Genomic DNA, 14,467 nt, shown 5'->3' on the forward strand with positions numbered 1-14,467 from the left:
TGCTAAGTAACAGCTCCTATGCTCTCCGTGCTTCGCCAAGCAGAAGCTAGCTAAATGCTACGACCCAGATTATGGGAAAACCCGAAGCCACAAGTAGTGTCTGTTTGATGAGAGTGCAGATTTGAAGCAATGACTGCTATAAAAGACGGAGAGTACACGGCTACGATCTACAAACTGGTGAGAATACGCCAATTAGTTAGGGTTCTTAGCTTGTTGAGCTAGCAGCTACACAGCGTGAACCAAACTCCATTCACAAATCGTTTATTTTAGTGTTTCATTCTTAATGAAGTACTTATCCAAGACGAATTATATTTTTCTGGAATTGAGATGCACTTTCCGTAAATTCGGCTTAAGTTTAAACTTATAACAAACATAGAGAAAATGTAAACTGCAGTGTTTGTAGGTTTGTACCGGTGGTTAATCTTTGAAGTTCTTATCGCTCCAGTCCTTGTAGTTTACTACAAGTGATTGGATAAAGAGAGCGAGTGTTAATCAGTCTACATACTCAAGCTTTTCCCAATAAATATGTGTCTGCGTTGTAGATTAAAGATGGTCAGTATGTGGATGCCATTCACATCCTGAACGGCCAGCTCCAAAAACACACCAAGGTAAGTCTGCCAATCTTCAAGGGGGGAAAGGAGCTATGCAACCCGCGATATAAGACTTAAAGAAACAGTAATCCTCTCTCTCTTCCTGTCTCTACTCAACAGTGCACACAGAGAGCTCTGAAACATTACAACTTGATTTTCTTGTTTGTTTGTTCCATTTTTTTGGTGTGGAAAGCTATTACATACATGTTTGTCCGAATACAGCAATTAATGGGGCTCATTTTCAAGACTTCTTCATTGGATCCATAAGATTAATTTTATTATAGTGTCTTGTCATTGATCTGAATTGCTTCACTGTTACTGTGATGAAACTATATTACTTTGGGTAGTAAATTATTCGCTCCCTCATCGGAGTCACTCATTTTTTTCACTTCTAATTTGCTCTGCTCTCAGTACGTTACTTTGATTATGACTGAAATAAACTGGCTACATCTTTCTTTTTAAATGAGCACATTGTAAGTGCATTTTTGCATATTGCACCTCAGTAAATCTGGCACACTTTCAGTTGTAGGGATTACTGCACTGCTGCAAGACATTGTTTTCAGCTTTATTCTTTCTTAATTTTTATTTATTGAGATCTTAAAAAGGAAACGGTTTTTAAAATACAGAAAGAAAATCTTAAAATGCAGCAGGAACCCTGGTGGGCTGAAGATGTCTGCATTTTGTGCTCAGACATCCTCAGGTGAGCTGTGTGTTTTTCTCTACAGATGTGCCTCAGCTGGTCACTCTCTCTTCCTTTCACCTGTGTCTCAGTCCAGGGCGGCGCTGTCTCTGCTTGGTTTCTGCTACTATCACATCCAGGACTTCACCAACGCCGCCGAGTGCTACGAGCAGCTCACGCAGCTGCACCCGGAGGTGGAGGAGTACAAAGTGTACTACGCCCAGTCCCTGTACAAAGCTGGTGCTTATCCCGAGGCCACCAAGGCTTCATTTGCACTCGACAACCCCAGCAGCCAAACCAAGGTACAACACACACACACACACTGAGCCCAGCTGTGTGTGCATGTGTGTGTCATTTAAATAAATAAACAAAGAGCTGGAAGTGTTGTGGTCCAGGTGTTTCAGCATTGCATCAAATTTGTCCGTTTATGAACAATTCCACTTTATTTGTACAGAATTTTTTTAACACCATCTGTTAGACGATCTCCATCACGAGGAGCATTTGTTCACCAGACGTGTTCTAGCGACTGCATATGGCCCATAAATGCACAATAAATGAACAAAGGCAAACAAAAATGTTTGTAATTCAGCAGCAAGGGCCACACTTTTTATCAAAGTTACAACAAGGCGGCCTGTGCATCGGTGTCAACCCTCTGAACCCCTAAACCAGGAAAAGTGTCATATTTTTTCAAAAATAACACCATCCATCAGAGCCAGAAGGTGTAAAAACAGATGCAACAAGAAGCACTCGGAGCGCACAAACCTGCGTCAAGGCAGCTCACTCTCTGGGTAATATTTACTCTGAAGATACATTTTGTATTCTTTGTTCTTTTAAATCTACTTTAAGAACTTAAAGACTTTAGGAAGTTTGTAGTGCAGTAAAAACTAGATACAGGTATCAGGAAAGACGTTTACTTTGATTACACAAAAGGACTTGGTAATGAATTATAGGTACAGATTGTGTAATATTACTACAGTAATATAACTCTGTGTTCCTAACAGCTCATTCTCTTTCTCCTGACAATACTTTATTTAAAGATATATCGTGTTTGGGGTCAATTTGAAAGAAACGCAGATGTGAAATGTAAAAGTGAGTCAGAGTAGCTGTGACATGATATTTGGATGCAAACTCTAATGTGATATTTAGAATCCCCGTACACCAGAATCATTTCCTAAATGTTACCAATACAAACAAAGGAAGTAGAATTTTAAGCATAATTCTGAACATAAAAGAGATTTGACAAGTTTGACCATGAAAATGAGGTCAGAGGTCCAAAGTAACGTGATATTTAGAATCCCCACAAATGTCTTTCTGTTGTCAGTATGAACAATGGCAATGAGAAACATGGAAGCACTTTGACTTTGGGATCAAACTTTTAACCTTGAAGAAAAGGTCAGAGGTCAGATGATATTATTAGATATTAGACCAATAAATCATGAAGTTGACCTTGACAACCTCAGTGGGTGTAAGCCAAATTTTAATGGATTGTTAACATGACTCCACTTTACACCCGTACAAAGTTTTATTAGAATTTATTCAAAAGCTATCGTGTTTACAGACGCATGAAAATGCTACCAAAAACATGACCTCCTTGGCTATTCCATCATAGATTTTTAGCTTTCCAAAGGTCTAATTGAGGGAAAATTGACATCTAATTAAATCAAATTCAAAATTTGGTCTAAAGAGATAGTTAGCATGCTCCCTCCATCTTCCTCCAGGAGATATTTGAAGCGTCAGTGATAAAGCAGGTTCTGAAAATCAGCAAAGATATAAATCACAAGAGTCGACGCCCTGATTGTACCTTCAGTGGCTCTAATACGCTGTTGAAAAGGTGCAGGGTGAAAACTTGTAAGTTAATCAGTGCGAATTTTCTTTAGCATCATTATAAATCATTGAATGATAATAAGTCGAGCTACGAGTGTGTGTTTGTGTGTATGAGTTTAAAACAGCATCATAAACGCTGTTTTATGTGACGCGTCTCTCTGACTTGTCCAAGACAAACTTCTGCCAAAGCAGAGAATGAAGGCTAATCTATAATTTATGCCTACTAATGTGGCATTTTATGAAAATTAATTTAGTCAGCATGTCACTTTTAAAGCAAAAATACATTGTTTTCGCTAAACAGTCCTGAGAAGCTAAGACGAGTCGGCTACGAGCCGTAGTCATGTTACGACAATTCAGCCGTTTGTTGGGGATGAATCTGTTTTTTTATTCGCACAAATACTCCCAAATATATTTTACAGACACAGAAATTTCAAGTTTAAATTTGTAAATTTGCAAGAAAAAATCTCCTGATCTCCTATTTATAAAAAACTAAAACCTACAAGAAAAAAATGGAAACATTTCTGATGAAAGCTGGTGACAAATTTTCATACATTAACTGTAACTGGGTTAAATTTCTCTTGTAAATTTACAAATTTACAACTAAACCTTTTGCCGTCCTGTTATGTGAATTATTTTTATTCTGATGACCCACTCTATCCTCCCTTCCTTTATACCTGCCCGTGGCCGGTTTGTGACATTATACCTTCAGTGGAGCTAATGCGCTGTTGTAAAAATTAGACCAGAGTAAAGTATCATCTAGAGGCTTTCTGGGGTTCAGAGGGTTCAGCTTGTTTTGTCCTTGTGAAGAAGAAAAGTTCAGAGGTTTTGGAGAAAAGGTCCAAATGTGGGAAAAGAAGCTCATAAAAATGGTTATGGATGACAGCATTACAGATTACACTTTGTACTGGCTCTTTTTTTTTGGCCCCATATTAAAATTAGCACTTGGCTGCTGTTGCCGTGTCCCTGTTTTACCTTCGGTTTATTGTCTCTCTCTGGCACAGATGGTCAAGCTGCAGGCCTGCATTAAATATTGTGAGGAAGATTATTCCGCTGCCAAGGTGAGGAGCTTTAACACGTCATCTGTTAACACGATACCATTTCTGTTCAGTATAGCATCAGATTAATCCTTATTATGCACAGCCAGACACGCCTTCATTAGCGTTACTTTCTGCTGTGTTTTTGTAGTCGCTGTTGGAGCAGCTGCCGCCGGACGACCCGGACTACGTCTACAATATGGGCTGTTTGCTTTACCAGGACGGCAAGTATGAGGAGGCCTGCAGGAAGTTCATGTCCGCCATGCAAGTGCTGGGATACGTGCCAGGTGATCAGTTAAAAACATTCAGTAAGCTGTTCTCTATGCACTGACCTGAAATCAAAATACAATTTATTTACTGTCACTGGAGTGTTTCTGGAAACCCAAAAATATTCACCCGTCTGTCTAACCGCTGGAAGGACGGTCCAGTAACATATCTTCATGCTCCATCTCTATAAAAAAGCAATGTTGACCCAAACAGCTCCTCCTGCAGAAATAATCTTGTCCTTCATTTCTTATAGTTGGTGGCGCTGGGAGAATCCACAGTCTGTGGGAGAATATCAGCTGTCTGTGGGGTTTTTGTAATCAACTCCGCACTACTTTTTACAGTGGAAAGGGTTTATTTTTCAGGTTAACCAAAAACATATACAGATGAGATGAGTTTCTATTTCTGTTCAATTCAATTCAATTTTATTTATATAGCGCCAAATCACAACAAAAGTCGCCTCAAGGCGCTTCATAGATACAGAGAAAAACCCAACAATCATATGACCCCCTATGAGCAGCACTTTGGCGACAGTGGGAAGGAAAAACTCCCTTTTAACAGGAAGAAACCTCCAGCAGAACCAGGCTCAGGGAGGGATGAATTCATCCTAAATTTAAATAAAATTGATTAAGATAAAATGATTGTACACGACAAGTGCACCTCTGGGTTTTTGTGTCATTTTTTTCTCTTATTTTCAGCATTGTCCTACAACATCGCCCTGACTTATTACAGCCTGAAGAACCACAATCAGGCCCTCAAGTGTATCGGAGAGATCATAGAACGTGGAATCAAGGAACATCCAGGTAAAAATAGCTGTGATTTCTCCTCTTTTAGATATTTATTATTTTTAGATCATGTTTTTGATCAGTATGAGGGTTGTTTTTTTTTCTGCGTTCCAGAGCTGAGTGTCGGGATGACGACCGAAGGCATCGACATCCACAGCGTGGGAAACACGCTGGTCCTGCATCAGTCGGCCCTGATCGAAGCCTTTAACCTCAAAGCTGCGATCAATTACGAGCTGAAGAACTGTAAGAACCTCCATCTGTTTCCAACACGTCACTTAGAGAGGTAGTGAGGTGGCAGACGAGCCCGCGTAAAAAAACAGTATTGATGACAACTGTGGCTGTAAAGTGAACCACAGTCAGTATTCAGACACCAACCACACAAGAGCTGAGGAACATCACAAACCTATCCATGCTGTGGCCAATCATAGCTATCTAAATCCTCTGTGAAGACACATGGGTGTGCTGAGAGCTGGTCTTTAGTTTGTGACTAACCTGACGTTAGCGGCTGTTTCTCACTGTTTACATTATAATGGATGGATCTGGGTCCTGAGTCTGATTAGAAAAGCCACCGTAAAAGCTCCTTAAACCTTCCCCCAACCTCAGTAAATACTTTCCTGGTGGATTAATCGCTGGTTTTAGGTCACAATGAAGAGAACAACAAGCCGACGTTAGCTAGCTATCACAACGTTTTGCTCAGTCACATAGATATCAGTCCGCAGGTGGTTAAAGTTAATAATAACTGTAGTAAATAATGAATAAATGATAAAAGTCTTGAACCATCCCTCATTACTTTATATTTTGATTCAAATGAGCCAGACTTGTCTTTTTTAAGTCCTCTTGAACAATAGTTCTCCAGCTTTCTGAAGGTCTTTCAAAGTTTTATTTGGACAAGAAACAAGAAATGCAGCAAAGATAAGTGTCTGATTGGCAATGCAGTAAAAGCATAAATGGACAGAAACCATCAGTCATGGATTGGCCTCCCCAGAGCCCGAAACTCAACATTATTGATGCAGAGAATGAAACAAAGACGAGCTTTGAATGTCCTTCGAAAGCCCTGGAGAAGCCTTCCTGAACACCAAGAGAAGAAACTACAGAAGGTTTCCTAAGAGAGTTCAGACTTCCAAGCTCTTCAGAGGTGTACAAAACACTCGATTTCTGTGTTTGTCTGCATGTCTTTCAATAAATCGTTGCATCTACTTCCCATTTTGTTTGCAACATATTAAAAAATGAGGGGTGGCTCAAAACCTTTGCACGTTACTGTAACTTAGTTTACATTTGGATAAAAAGAACGTTCTTACATGAAAACGTTCCCTAAAGCTGGAGTTTGTAGAGCGTCGGTGTTTTACGGGAGCTGGATGCCTCGACGATATTCAGAGTCACTGCTTCCAGCAGCCATTTGTGGTGTAGCAACAAATATTTACCCTGTAGCCTAAAAATATTTTTGCATAGGCCGCAATTATCAAGAAGAGGCCTGTAAAACTGTTCACGCTCGTTGTGGTTTCACACGTGTAAAACCTCACCAGTGCAGAGAAAACAGCGTCCACGACAAGAAACAAATCCAGAAGTTTCCACTGAGGTGAGTCTGGTGGCCAGGGCTCCTTAATGTTTTAGACCTTAAGAAATTTTGTGAAAGATGCAACATGTCAACATTCATCAACAAATACTCTGCAAAGCAATGAATAAATGGCCATGGACACGACAACTGCACGCCATATTCTCCTATTCAGAGGATGTGTAATAACATTAACAAAGCTCAAAGTGCAGTTTCAGTCTGTCTGTTAAGCATCAGGTACTTTAAGCAAGCTAAAGCTGAACCAGGTCACAGCCGTAAACTTTTCCCTGTTCATAAGAGGAACAGAAACCGATAGAAAGAGATGAAAATCGGCTGCAAGAGAACTTGCAAAGCTTCCTTTAATCTTCAAAAGCAGGGTTGTCGTCCTTTCTTTCTCCACCCTCTGACACATTATCAGACTAAAGCTTTAAAGAACAGTGATCAGAGGACGACATGCAGGAAGGAAGCCCACATCAAACGGCCGGCTCTGTCAGACGGACGGAGAGTCGCGTCACCTGCTGCATGAAAAGGATGGAAAGATGTGCTGAACCCAGCCTGCAGGCATGAGCTCAGAAAAGTTTTTAGGGGACATCCTGAGCACGTTTTGGCTATTGGACATTTCTTATTAACCTCAATAACACCATTGGTGGTGATTTGATCTCAGGCTTCTGCTCTGTGTGCGCTAAGTGTGTTTTAGGAAGATATGAACCCCAAATAAGGTCACCTTAAAACCACTGTGAGACAGGGACAGGGTTAGTCTAAACACTCCTAGTTTCAGAAACTAGACGTTACTTGTCAGCCTTACAGGTTTTTGTTCAAAGATTTCCAGCTGGGAGTGCCAAACAGGAGAAACTCCTTTTAAAGGGGTAGGTAGAACCTAACAATAAGCCCTCTGGAGGTCAAAAGGCATCCCTGGTTATGACTTAGATCTCAGAGGATTAAAAGTAAAGCAGACTGAACGCTTCATGTTTTATGAACAAACGCTTTATGGCATAGAAATCATGGGCTCGCCTGGATTCAGACCTGACATTATGAAAGAGTCCAACGCCCTCGACCTCTGCACGTCTCAGGTCACCTGATGGGAGGCAACAGTTGCAGTCAAGCTGAGAATGACTGTCAGACAGATTTGTGAAGCTTTGCCAGCAGTTTCTGACTGACTGCCGACATGTTTCAATCGATATGAGTCAGTCTGCACGGATGAGCGTAAATTATCTGTGACTCGTCTCTTTGAGTCCCCTGTCTGAAAGGGACGAGCTGGTTGTAGCCTGGTTATATGAAAGCATGGATGGAGACTGCCCCTGACTTGCATGCAGCAACTACGTCACTATTTGTGGAGGAAGTTAGTTTCATATATATGAGGTTCAGGCTGGACTCTGAATGTAAGCAGTCAATGTGAATTTCTGTGTTAATGATACATGTTTGTGATATTTGCTGATTTATCACAGTTAATTGCCACCCGGACCCCCATTCAGTCACAGACTGGTAGCACTGGCGCCGTCTTATTGCCGCTTTATCACCAAACTTGCTTTGAAGTAGCCAACAGCCTGCGAGTGGTCAAAGACCTGTCTGTTCAGGTTTGCAGGGTCAATAATTATGATCAGTCTCCAGCCACCATGTATGCATGTTTGGGGGGTTTTATGTCTGGGGGTTACTTATGGAAATTTGTGGATAATTCAGTTTTTGTGACGCCCCCGATGTAGACGGTGGTCTGGAGAGCTGCAGAGGACCAGTGGGATACTTTTAGTCCAATAAGAAGTGAACTTTGTTTTCCAGAAAAACTTTTTGTAGAAAAAATGTAAATGCTTTGTGGCATGTGTTACAGTTTTGATTTGATTAGATATTGAGCGTTAAATGACAGGTAGGTAGGGAGAGAGAGTGAGGATGAAAATCAGCTTTGCTCATGTTTGAGGAATTGACTCAGTACATCTGAAAACGGTTCCACGGGGCGCCTGCAGATGATGATTATCGATTTTCCTTATGAGGTTTTCAAGACTCTGCTCTGTTTAAGTTTCCCAGGTTCATAAAGTTCATCTCTCAAAGAGAAATTTCTCGGAAAAACTTCTCTATGTGCACCGAAACGACCTGTTTTCTTCTCTGTTGTGTTCCATGTGGATTCCTGCAGTGAAAACAGCTCAGGAGGCTCTGACAGACATGCCCCCGAGATCAGATGAGGTAAGGACCTGAAACTGTTTGCACAATCACGTTTGGAGGCCGCCATAAACACAAATCCATTACTGTTAGGGTGAAGACTTCAGTCGAAAGGAAGGAAGGAAATGAATGATTCTGTGTTGTTATTCAGTAGTTGTCTGAATTAAGGCTGCTGAGCCTGACAGCCTGTAGATAACAGAGATTAATTCAAGATTAGAATGGAGACGTAGGTGTGAAGGCTTACATGGAGGTAATGATGGTATTTTTATTATCCTAAGATGAGTTCATTAAAATTAATGTACAGATGGGACACTGTCCTTGGTCCAGCCTGTCACTGCCTCTGAGTCATGCTTATGAACAACTAGTGCCCCCTAGTGGCAATCCATGCAAAGTGCACTGAGTCAGAAATACTAGGAAGTGAAGTTTTACCTCAATTTACAAAAATACAAAGTATCTATTTTATTTATTCTAGTCATTTATATGATTTAAAGTGTTTGTTTTTTGTGAATTAAATAATCGGTAGAACAAAACGTAAACACCATCGTTTTACTGTTTATCACTATAGAGCAGCGGTCTCCAACCTTTTTTGTGCCACGGACCGGTTTATGCCCGACAATATTTTCACGGACCGGCCTTTAAGGTGTCGCGGATAAATACAACAAAATAAAACTAGTACCGGTACCGAAAAAAAGAAGATTTATTCATAACACATGTGAAAAGACCCAGGAAAACCGAGTTAACGATAAAAACGAAAACAAAATAACGCTGAAAACCGATAAAAACACTGAAAACTATACATTTCACAACTGAGCCTCAACTCTCGCGGCCCGGTACCAAACGACTCACGGACCGGTACCGATCCGAGGCCCGGGGGTTGGGGACCGCTGCTATAGACAACCACTCATTGGGCGGGGGGGCTTTTTTCTCTAACCTGTGCCTCCTTGTGTCCTCTGTCCTCCTGACTGTGACCTGCAGCTCAGTCTCAGTGTGCCAGTTTAAAGGGTGTCTCTGTTCCTAATATGACAAAGGGAGCATCAGGGTGCTCGTCCTCCTTAGTCGCTCCCACGTGAGATGTGAGCAGAGGAGGTGAGGAGGAGATACGAGGAGAGAGGAGACGAGACAAACACCGTCTAACAGAATGAGCCATCCTCGACTCTGAGCATCATTTTAAATGATGTCAATTAAATATGATGTTTGACGTCATCATAAACTGTTCTGTTGTAGCCACAGCAGTTTTTCATGACCTCAGGTGTAACGGTGCTCGTGACATTTTTATAGTCTCGGCCACTTTTAATTAAATTCACAGAGGAGCAAAGTGACCGTTTCCAGACCTGGTGTTTTTGCTCATACACAGAAACAGTGAAGGAGAAAAAGCTTCTTCATCTTTAGAAACTGAAACAAGAATTTAAACAGGCCGTTCAAAGAGTCCTTCTCCCTCCAGCTGTGCCTCTTTTACACACTAACGATAAAAAAGAACAAAATGAGCAACTGAAAACTCACAAACGATGAAAGTTTGTATTTCTGTTGAAGTCTCTACAACTTGTTTTATCTGGTTCATTATAAAAGCAATCAGCTTCAATTCAAAAAAGTGCAGTTGTTCTTGTACACTCAGTGCAGTATTATGTACTTCATCTCCTATATTATGTGTATTTTTGCAGGAACTGGACCCAGTGACGCTCCACAACCAGGCCCTGTTGAACATGGACACGAAGCCGTCGGAGGGCTTCGAGAAGCTGGCCTTCCTCCTGCAGCAGCCCTCCTTCCCCCCCGTCACCTTTGGAAACCTGCTGCTGCTCTACTGCAAACACGAGGTACGCAGCAGTATTTTATCTGAAGGAGACCAACTACAGCAGCAAAGACTCCCACTGACCTGCTAAACGTCAGGTCAAAGATGCTTTCCTTGGTTTTCTGTCATGTATCGCATGTTCCAGCGGTGGATGTTCACATTAAACATAAGCAAAGTTTCTGATAAAGTCAGTGTAGCGTATGTACAAGTACTCCCTGTGGGCCAGAAGCTCAGGCTGCTTCAGACACTCAGTTTTTGTTTCTACTCTCGGCCCTGCATGACGCCTGTGACAGTTTATTTCCTTACTGTGATCATCACATGCAGCTGCTCTTATAACCTGGTGTTTCTGAGGTCAGTCAATCAGAAGCAGGTTGTCTTAAATGGCACTAAAACCAGCTTGTTTCAGAGAGATGATGAGCTTAGAGGCTCAGTAAAAAGTACATTTGAATAAAAGCAAAAATATGTGCATGGAAATTAGAACAATAGGATCCTGGTAATTGTTCCTGTTGCTGTAGCAAACCTGCTGAAGACTTTTATTCTGCTATAGAAACACATCAATATGAAACGTGCTGTATTCAGCGCTATTTGGACTTTCAGACAGGCTCTTGCTGTGATCCAGCAAACAGTGTGGAAAATAATTTGTCCCACTCCAGCTTTAAAGGCTCGTAACAGCTCAGATTAGTTCAGGTAATTAGGTAACAGAAACAAGCAGTTTTAGCTTACAAAGGTTCAGAAAAAAAACATTTTAAAAAACTTCCACGTGGCCAAACAACGCAGGAATCTCAGAAACACAAAGGAGCACGAGGAGGGAAACCAGGTGAGAAGAAGAAGACACAGCTGAAATTTATCAGGGTGTGGCAGAAAATTACAGAGGTGACAGGAAGTAGCTGCTGCAGATTACCAAAATAAGACAGAAGTAAAAGCCTTTGATACAGTCAACCATACCATCCTGATAAACAGACTGAGAGACCTGGTTGGGATGTCTGGCTCTGTTTTAGACTGGTTTTCATCTTATATATCTGAAAGGAGTTTTAGTGTGTCTGCAAACCAGATCATGTCGGAATCTACAGAGTTGTTGTGTGGAGTTCCTCAGGGTTCTGTGCTGGGACCTATTCTGTTTTTAATATACATTCTTCCTTTAAGTCAGATAATACAGCAGTTTCCTGAAGTATCTTACCATCTTTTTGCTGACGATATTCAGCTATATTATTCGTTTAAGCCTGCTGAAGCTCATAAGCTCTCCAATCTGATTGACTGTTTAACCAACATTAAACAATGGTTGAACAATAACTGCTTACAGCTAAACCCAGACAAAACAGAAACTTTGATTATTGCACCAGGCAGTGCAATACCTGATATTAAACGGCGACTGGGTGACTTAGGTTCCTCACAGAAACATAACCTTAGAAACTTGGGTGTCATTTTTGATGAAGCTTTTTCTTTGGAGGGACATTTAAATCAGACAGTAAGAACCTGCTTTTTTCACCTGAGGAACATTTCTAAACTTAGATCCATCGTGTCAACAAGTGAACTCGAGATGATAATACATGCTTTTATCTACAAGACTCGACTACTGTAACAGCCTGTTTACTTGTCTAAACATGAAAGGGCTAGCCCGCCTACAGGTTGTTCAAAACTCTGCAGCGAGGCTACTGACCCGCTCGAACAAGGGTGCTCATATGACCCCTGTGTTAAAGTCGCTGCACTGGCTACCAATCAGATTCAGGTTCCATTTTAAAATTCTAGTTTTGACTTTTAGAACATTACAGAGACAGGATCCCCCCTACATTGCTGATCTGATTCATACACACACCTCCACTCGTAACCTGAGGTCAGCAAACCGAAACCTTTTAGTGGTCCCCCACACTCGTTTTAAAACCCGAGGGGACCGATCTTTCCAAGCTGTTGCACCCAGAATGCACTTCCCCTGTTTCTACGGGGTTTGGACTCAGTGGAGACCTTCAAACAGCAGCTAAAGACATTTTTATTTCAAAAAGCTTTTAATTACACCAGGGTATTTATGACTGTATTATGTTTTTACCTTGTAAAGCACTTTGTGACATATGTCTGTGAAAGGTGCTATATAAATAAAGTTTACTTACTTACTTACTTACTTACTAAAAACAGAGATAAAGAAAAGTAGACGCTGAACCATAAAAGACACAAAAATAAATCTCACAAGAAATTAATGAAGAAAACATCTTTCACAAAAGCCTCTGCCACCGTGGCAGTTTAAATAAGACAGGTAAAGAATTTCTGACTTTAAGCATCAATATTCAGATCTACTGCTCCAAAAACACAGTTTTACAATTAATTTCTATGTTTTTTCTTTACTTTTTCCTCAGTAAATTAAAATTTTCCATTCAGTTCGTTTTAATTGGCAGCCCTATAAACTCTGAACAGCTCCTCGGCTCATGCTGACCTCATTATTCAGAGATTTATCGCCGTTCTCCGTAAACACCGCGACGCCTCTCTGTGGCATGTCAGCAGTTTCCACCAGTGAGCATCCACGCAGGGAGTAACACTGTTTGCAAAGGGATTTGGACTCATGTGGTGTGAGTTCCAGTGGAAAGAGCTGAAAACAAGTCTTTCATTAAGATGGCATTAACTTCTCTGCTGGACTTCTCACAGTACTTTGACCTGGCAGCTGATGTCCTGGCAGAAAACGCACATCTCACCTACAAGTTCCTCTCGCCGGTGAGTAACGAGCATCCTCAAGAGACCAGCCAGTTGATTTTATTCTAATTAGCACATCTGGTGTAGTGTCGTCTGCACAAATGTGACTAGTAATAACAAAAACAATCATCATCTGTTTCTTTTTCAGTACATGTACGAGTTTCTTGATGCTTTGTTGACCTGCCAGACGGCACCAGAGGAGGTACGGTACAAAACACCTGACCCCTTATTAACAGTAGGAAGCTATTTTTAAAGATCTGTAGAAAATCAACCAAATGTCCACATGATATGAAAGTTTCACGGCTGAAAAATATATTTAAGCTCTGTTAAAACTGTTCTCATTGAAATGTCGCCTTCCAGCTTGGACTTGGATTCATGTGCAAGATGTTTTTGAGTCTCTTTGTAAAGACTGTAAATGAAACAGATCATTTTAGTGAAGTGGTTGAAATGAGAATTAGTACCTTTACACCTGAGCTGGAAACAAAGAGAGTGCAGACTCCAGGACGGGGAAGGAGTTTCAGTTATGTGAGGGTGTTCACGAGTGAGACGAGGTCAGAGACGAGACTGACAGACGGACCAATGAGGACGTTGTAGCGGTCCGTTGTGGTAAAGAGGAACTCTTTATGGCTCAGTCTACGTTCCCTCACCATGAGACTGCGTTTTGACTGAAAGCAGCACTGAAGACACATCAGCTTCCTCTGAGGGGTTTCTCAACTCAGCCATAGATTGGATGAGGATCTCAGTCATTCAGTTGAGCTGCTGCTCCACATCGAAAGGAGTCAGTCAAGGTGATTCAGGCCTCTGACTAGGATGACTCCTGGACCCTCTCTAGGAGACCCCAGAGCAGAACCAGGGCACTCTAGAGAGGTTTTGTAATTTGGCTTGCTTAGGAACACTTAACCAGCCTCCTAGAAGAACTGGAGGAGATGGCTGGGAGGGGGAGGTCTTAACACCTATGCTTAGACTGCTGCTGCCACAATCCAGACCTGGACAATCGGCAGAGAGTGTATAGAAGGATGAAATTACAAAATAATACTCGTTAGTGCGAGTGCTAGAAACATGAACCGTAAATGACCACGAGAGAGACAATTTCTCAAGGTTATCTGTTATTAATCTCTGTCTCTCTTCC

At 41.4% G+C, this 14,467-nt stretch overlaps 1 protein-coding gene across 2 annotated transcripts in view; it reads left to right on the forward strand.

Moving 5' to 3' along the window:
• The window catches only part of ift70 (intraflagellar transport 70), a 20,200-nt gene continuing 5,733 nt past the window's right edge, over nucleotides 1-14,467 (forward strand). For both annotated transcript variants that reach the window (XM_087840105.1, XM_087840106.1), the window contains exons 1-11: nucleotides 1-177; nucleotides 543-608; nucleotides 1,362-1,571; nucleotides 4,095-4,151; nucleotides 4,279-4,414; nucleotides 5,090-5,194; nucleotides 5,291-5,419; nucleotides 8,851-8,900; nucleotides 10,535-10,687; nucleotides 13,294-13,359; nucleotides 13,487-13,540. In XM_087840105.1, coding sequence (XP_087696231.1) covers nucleotides 130-177; nucleotides 543-608; nucleotides 1,362-1,571; nucleotides 4,095-4,151; nucleotides 4,279-4,414; nucleotides 5,090-5,194; nucleotides 5,291-5,419; nucleotides 8,851-8,900; nucleotides 10,535-10,687; nucleotides 13,294-13,359; nucleotides 13,487-13,540 — 1,074 coding nt within the window. In that variant the 5' untranslated portion in view covers nucleotides 1-129. The remainder of the gene's footprint in view (nucleotides 178-542; nucleotides 609-1,361; nucleotides 1,572-4,094; nucleotides 4,152-4,278; nucleotides 4,415-5,089; nucleotides 5,195-5,290; nucleotides 5,420-8,850; nucleotides 8,901-10,534; nucleotides 10,688-13,293; nucleotides 13,360-13,486; nucleotides 13,541-14,467) is intronic.

This window comes from Neolamprologus brichardi, chromosome 4 (genome assembly GCF_056152115.1).
Source record: "Neolamprologus brichardi isolate AB-2024 chromosome 4, ASM5615211v1, whole genome shotgun sequence".
In the NCBI taxonomy this organism is placed as follows: domain Eukaryota; kingdom Metazoa; phylum Chordata; class Actinopteri; order Cichliformes; family Cichlidae; genus Neolamprologus; species Neolamprologus brichardi.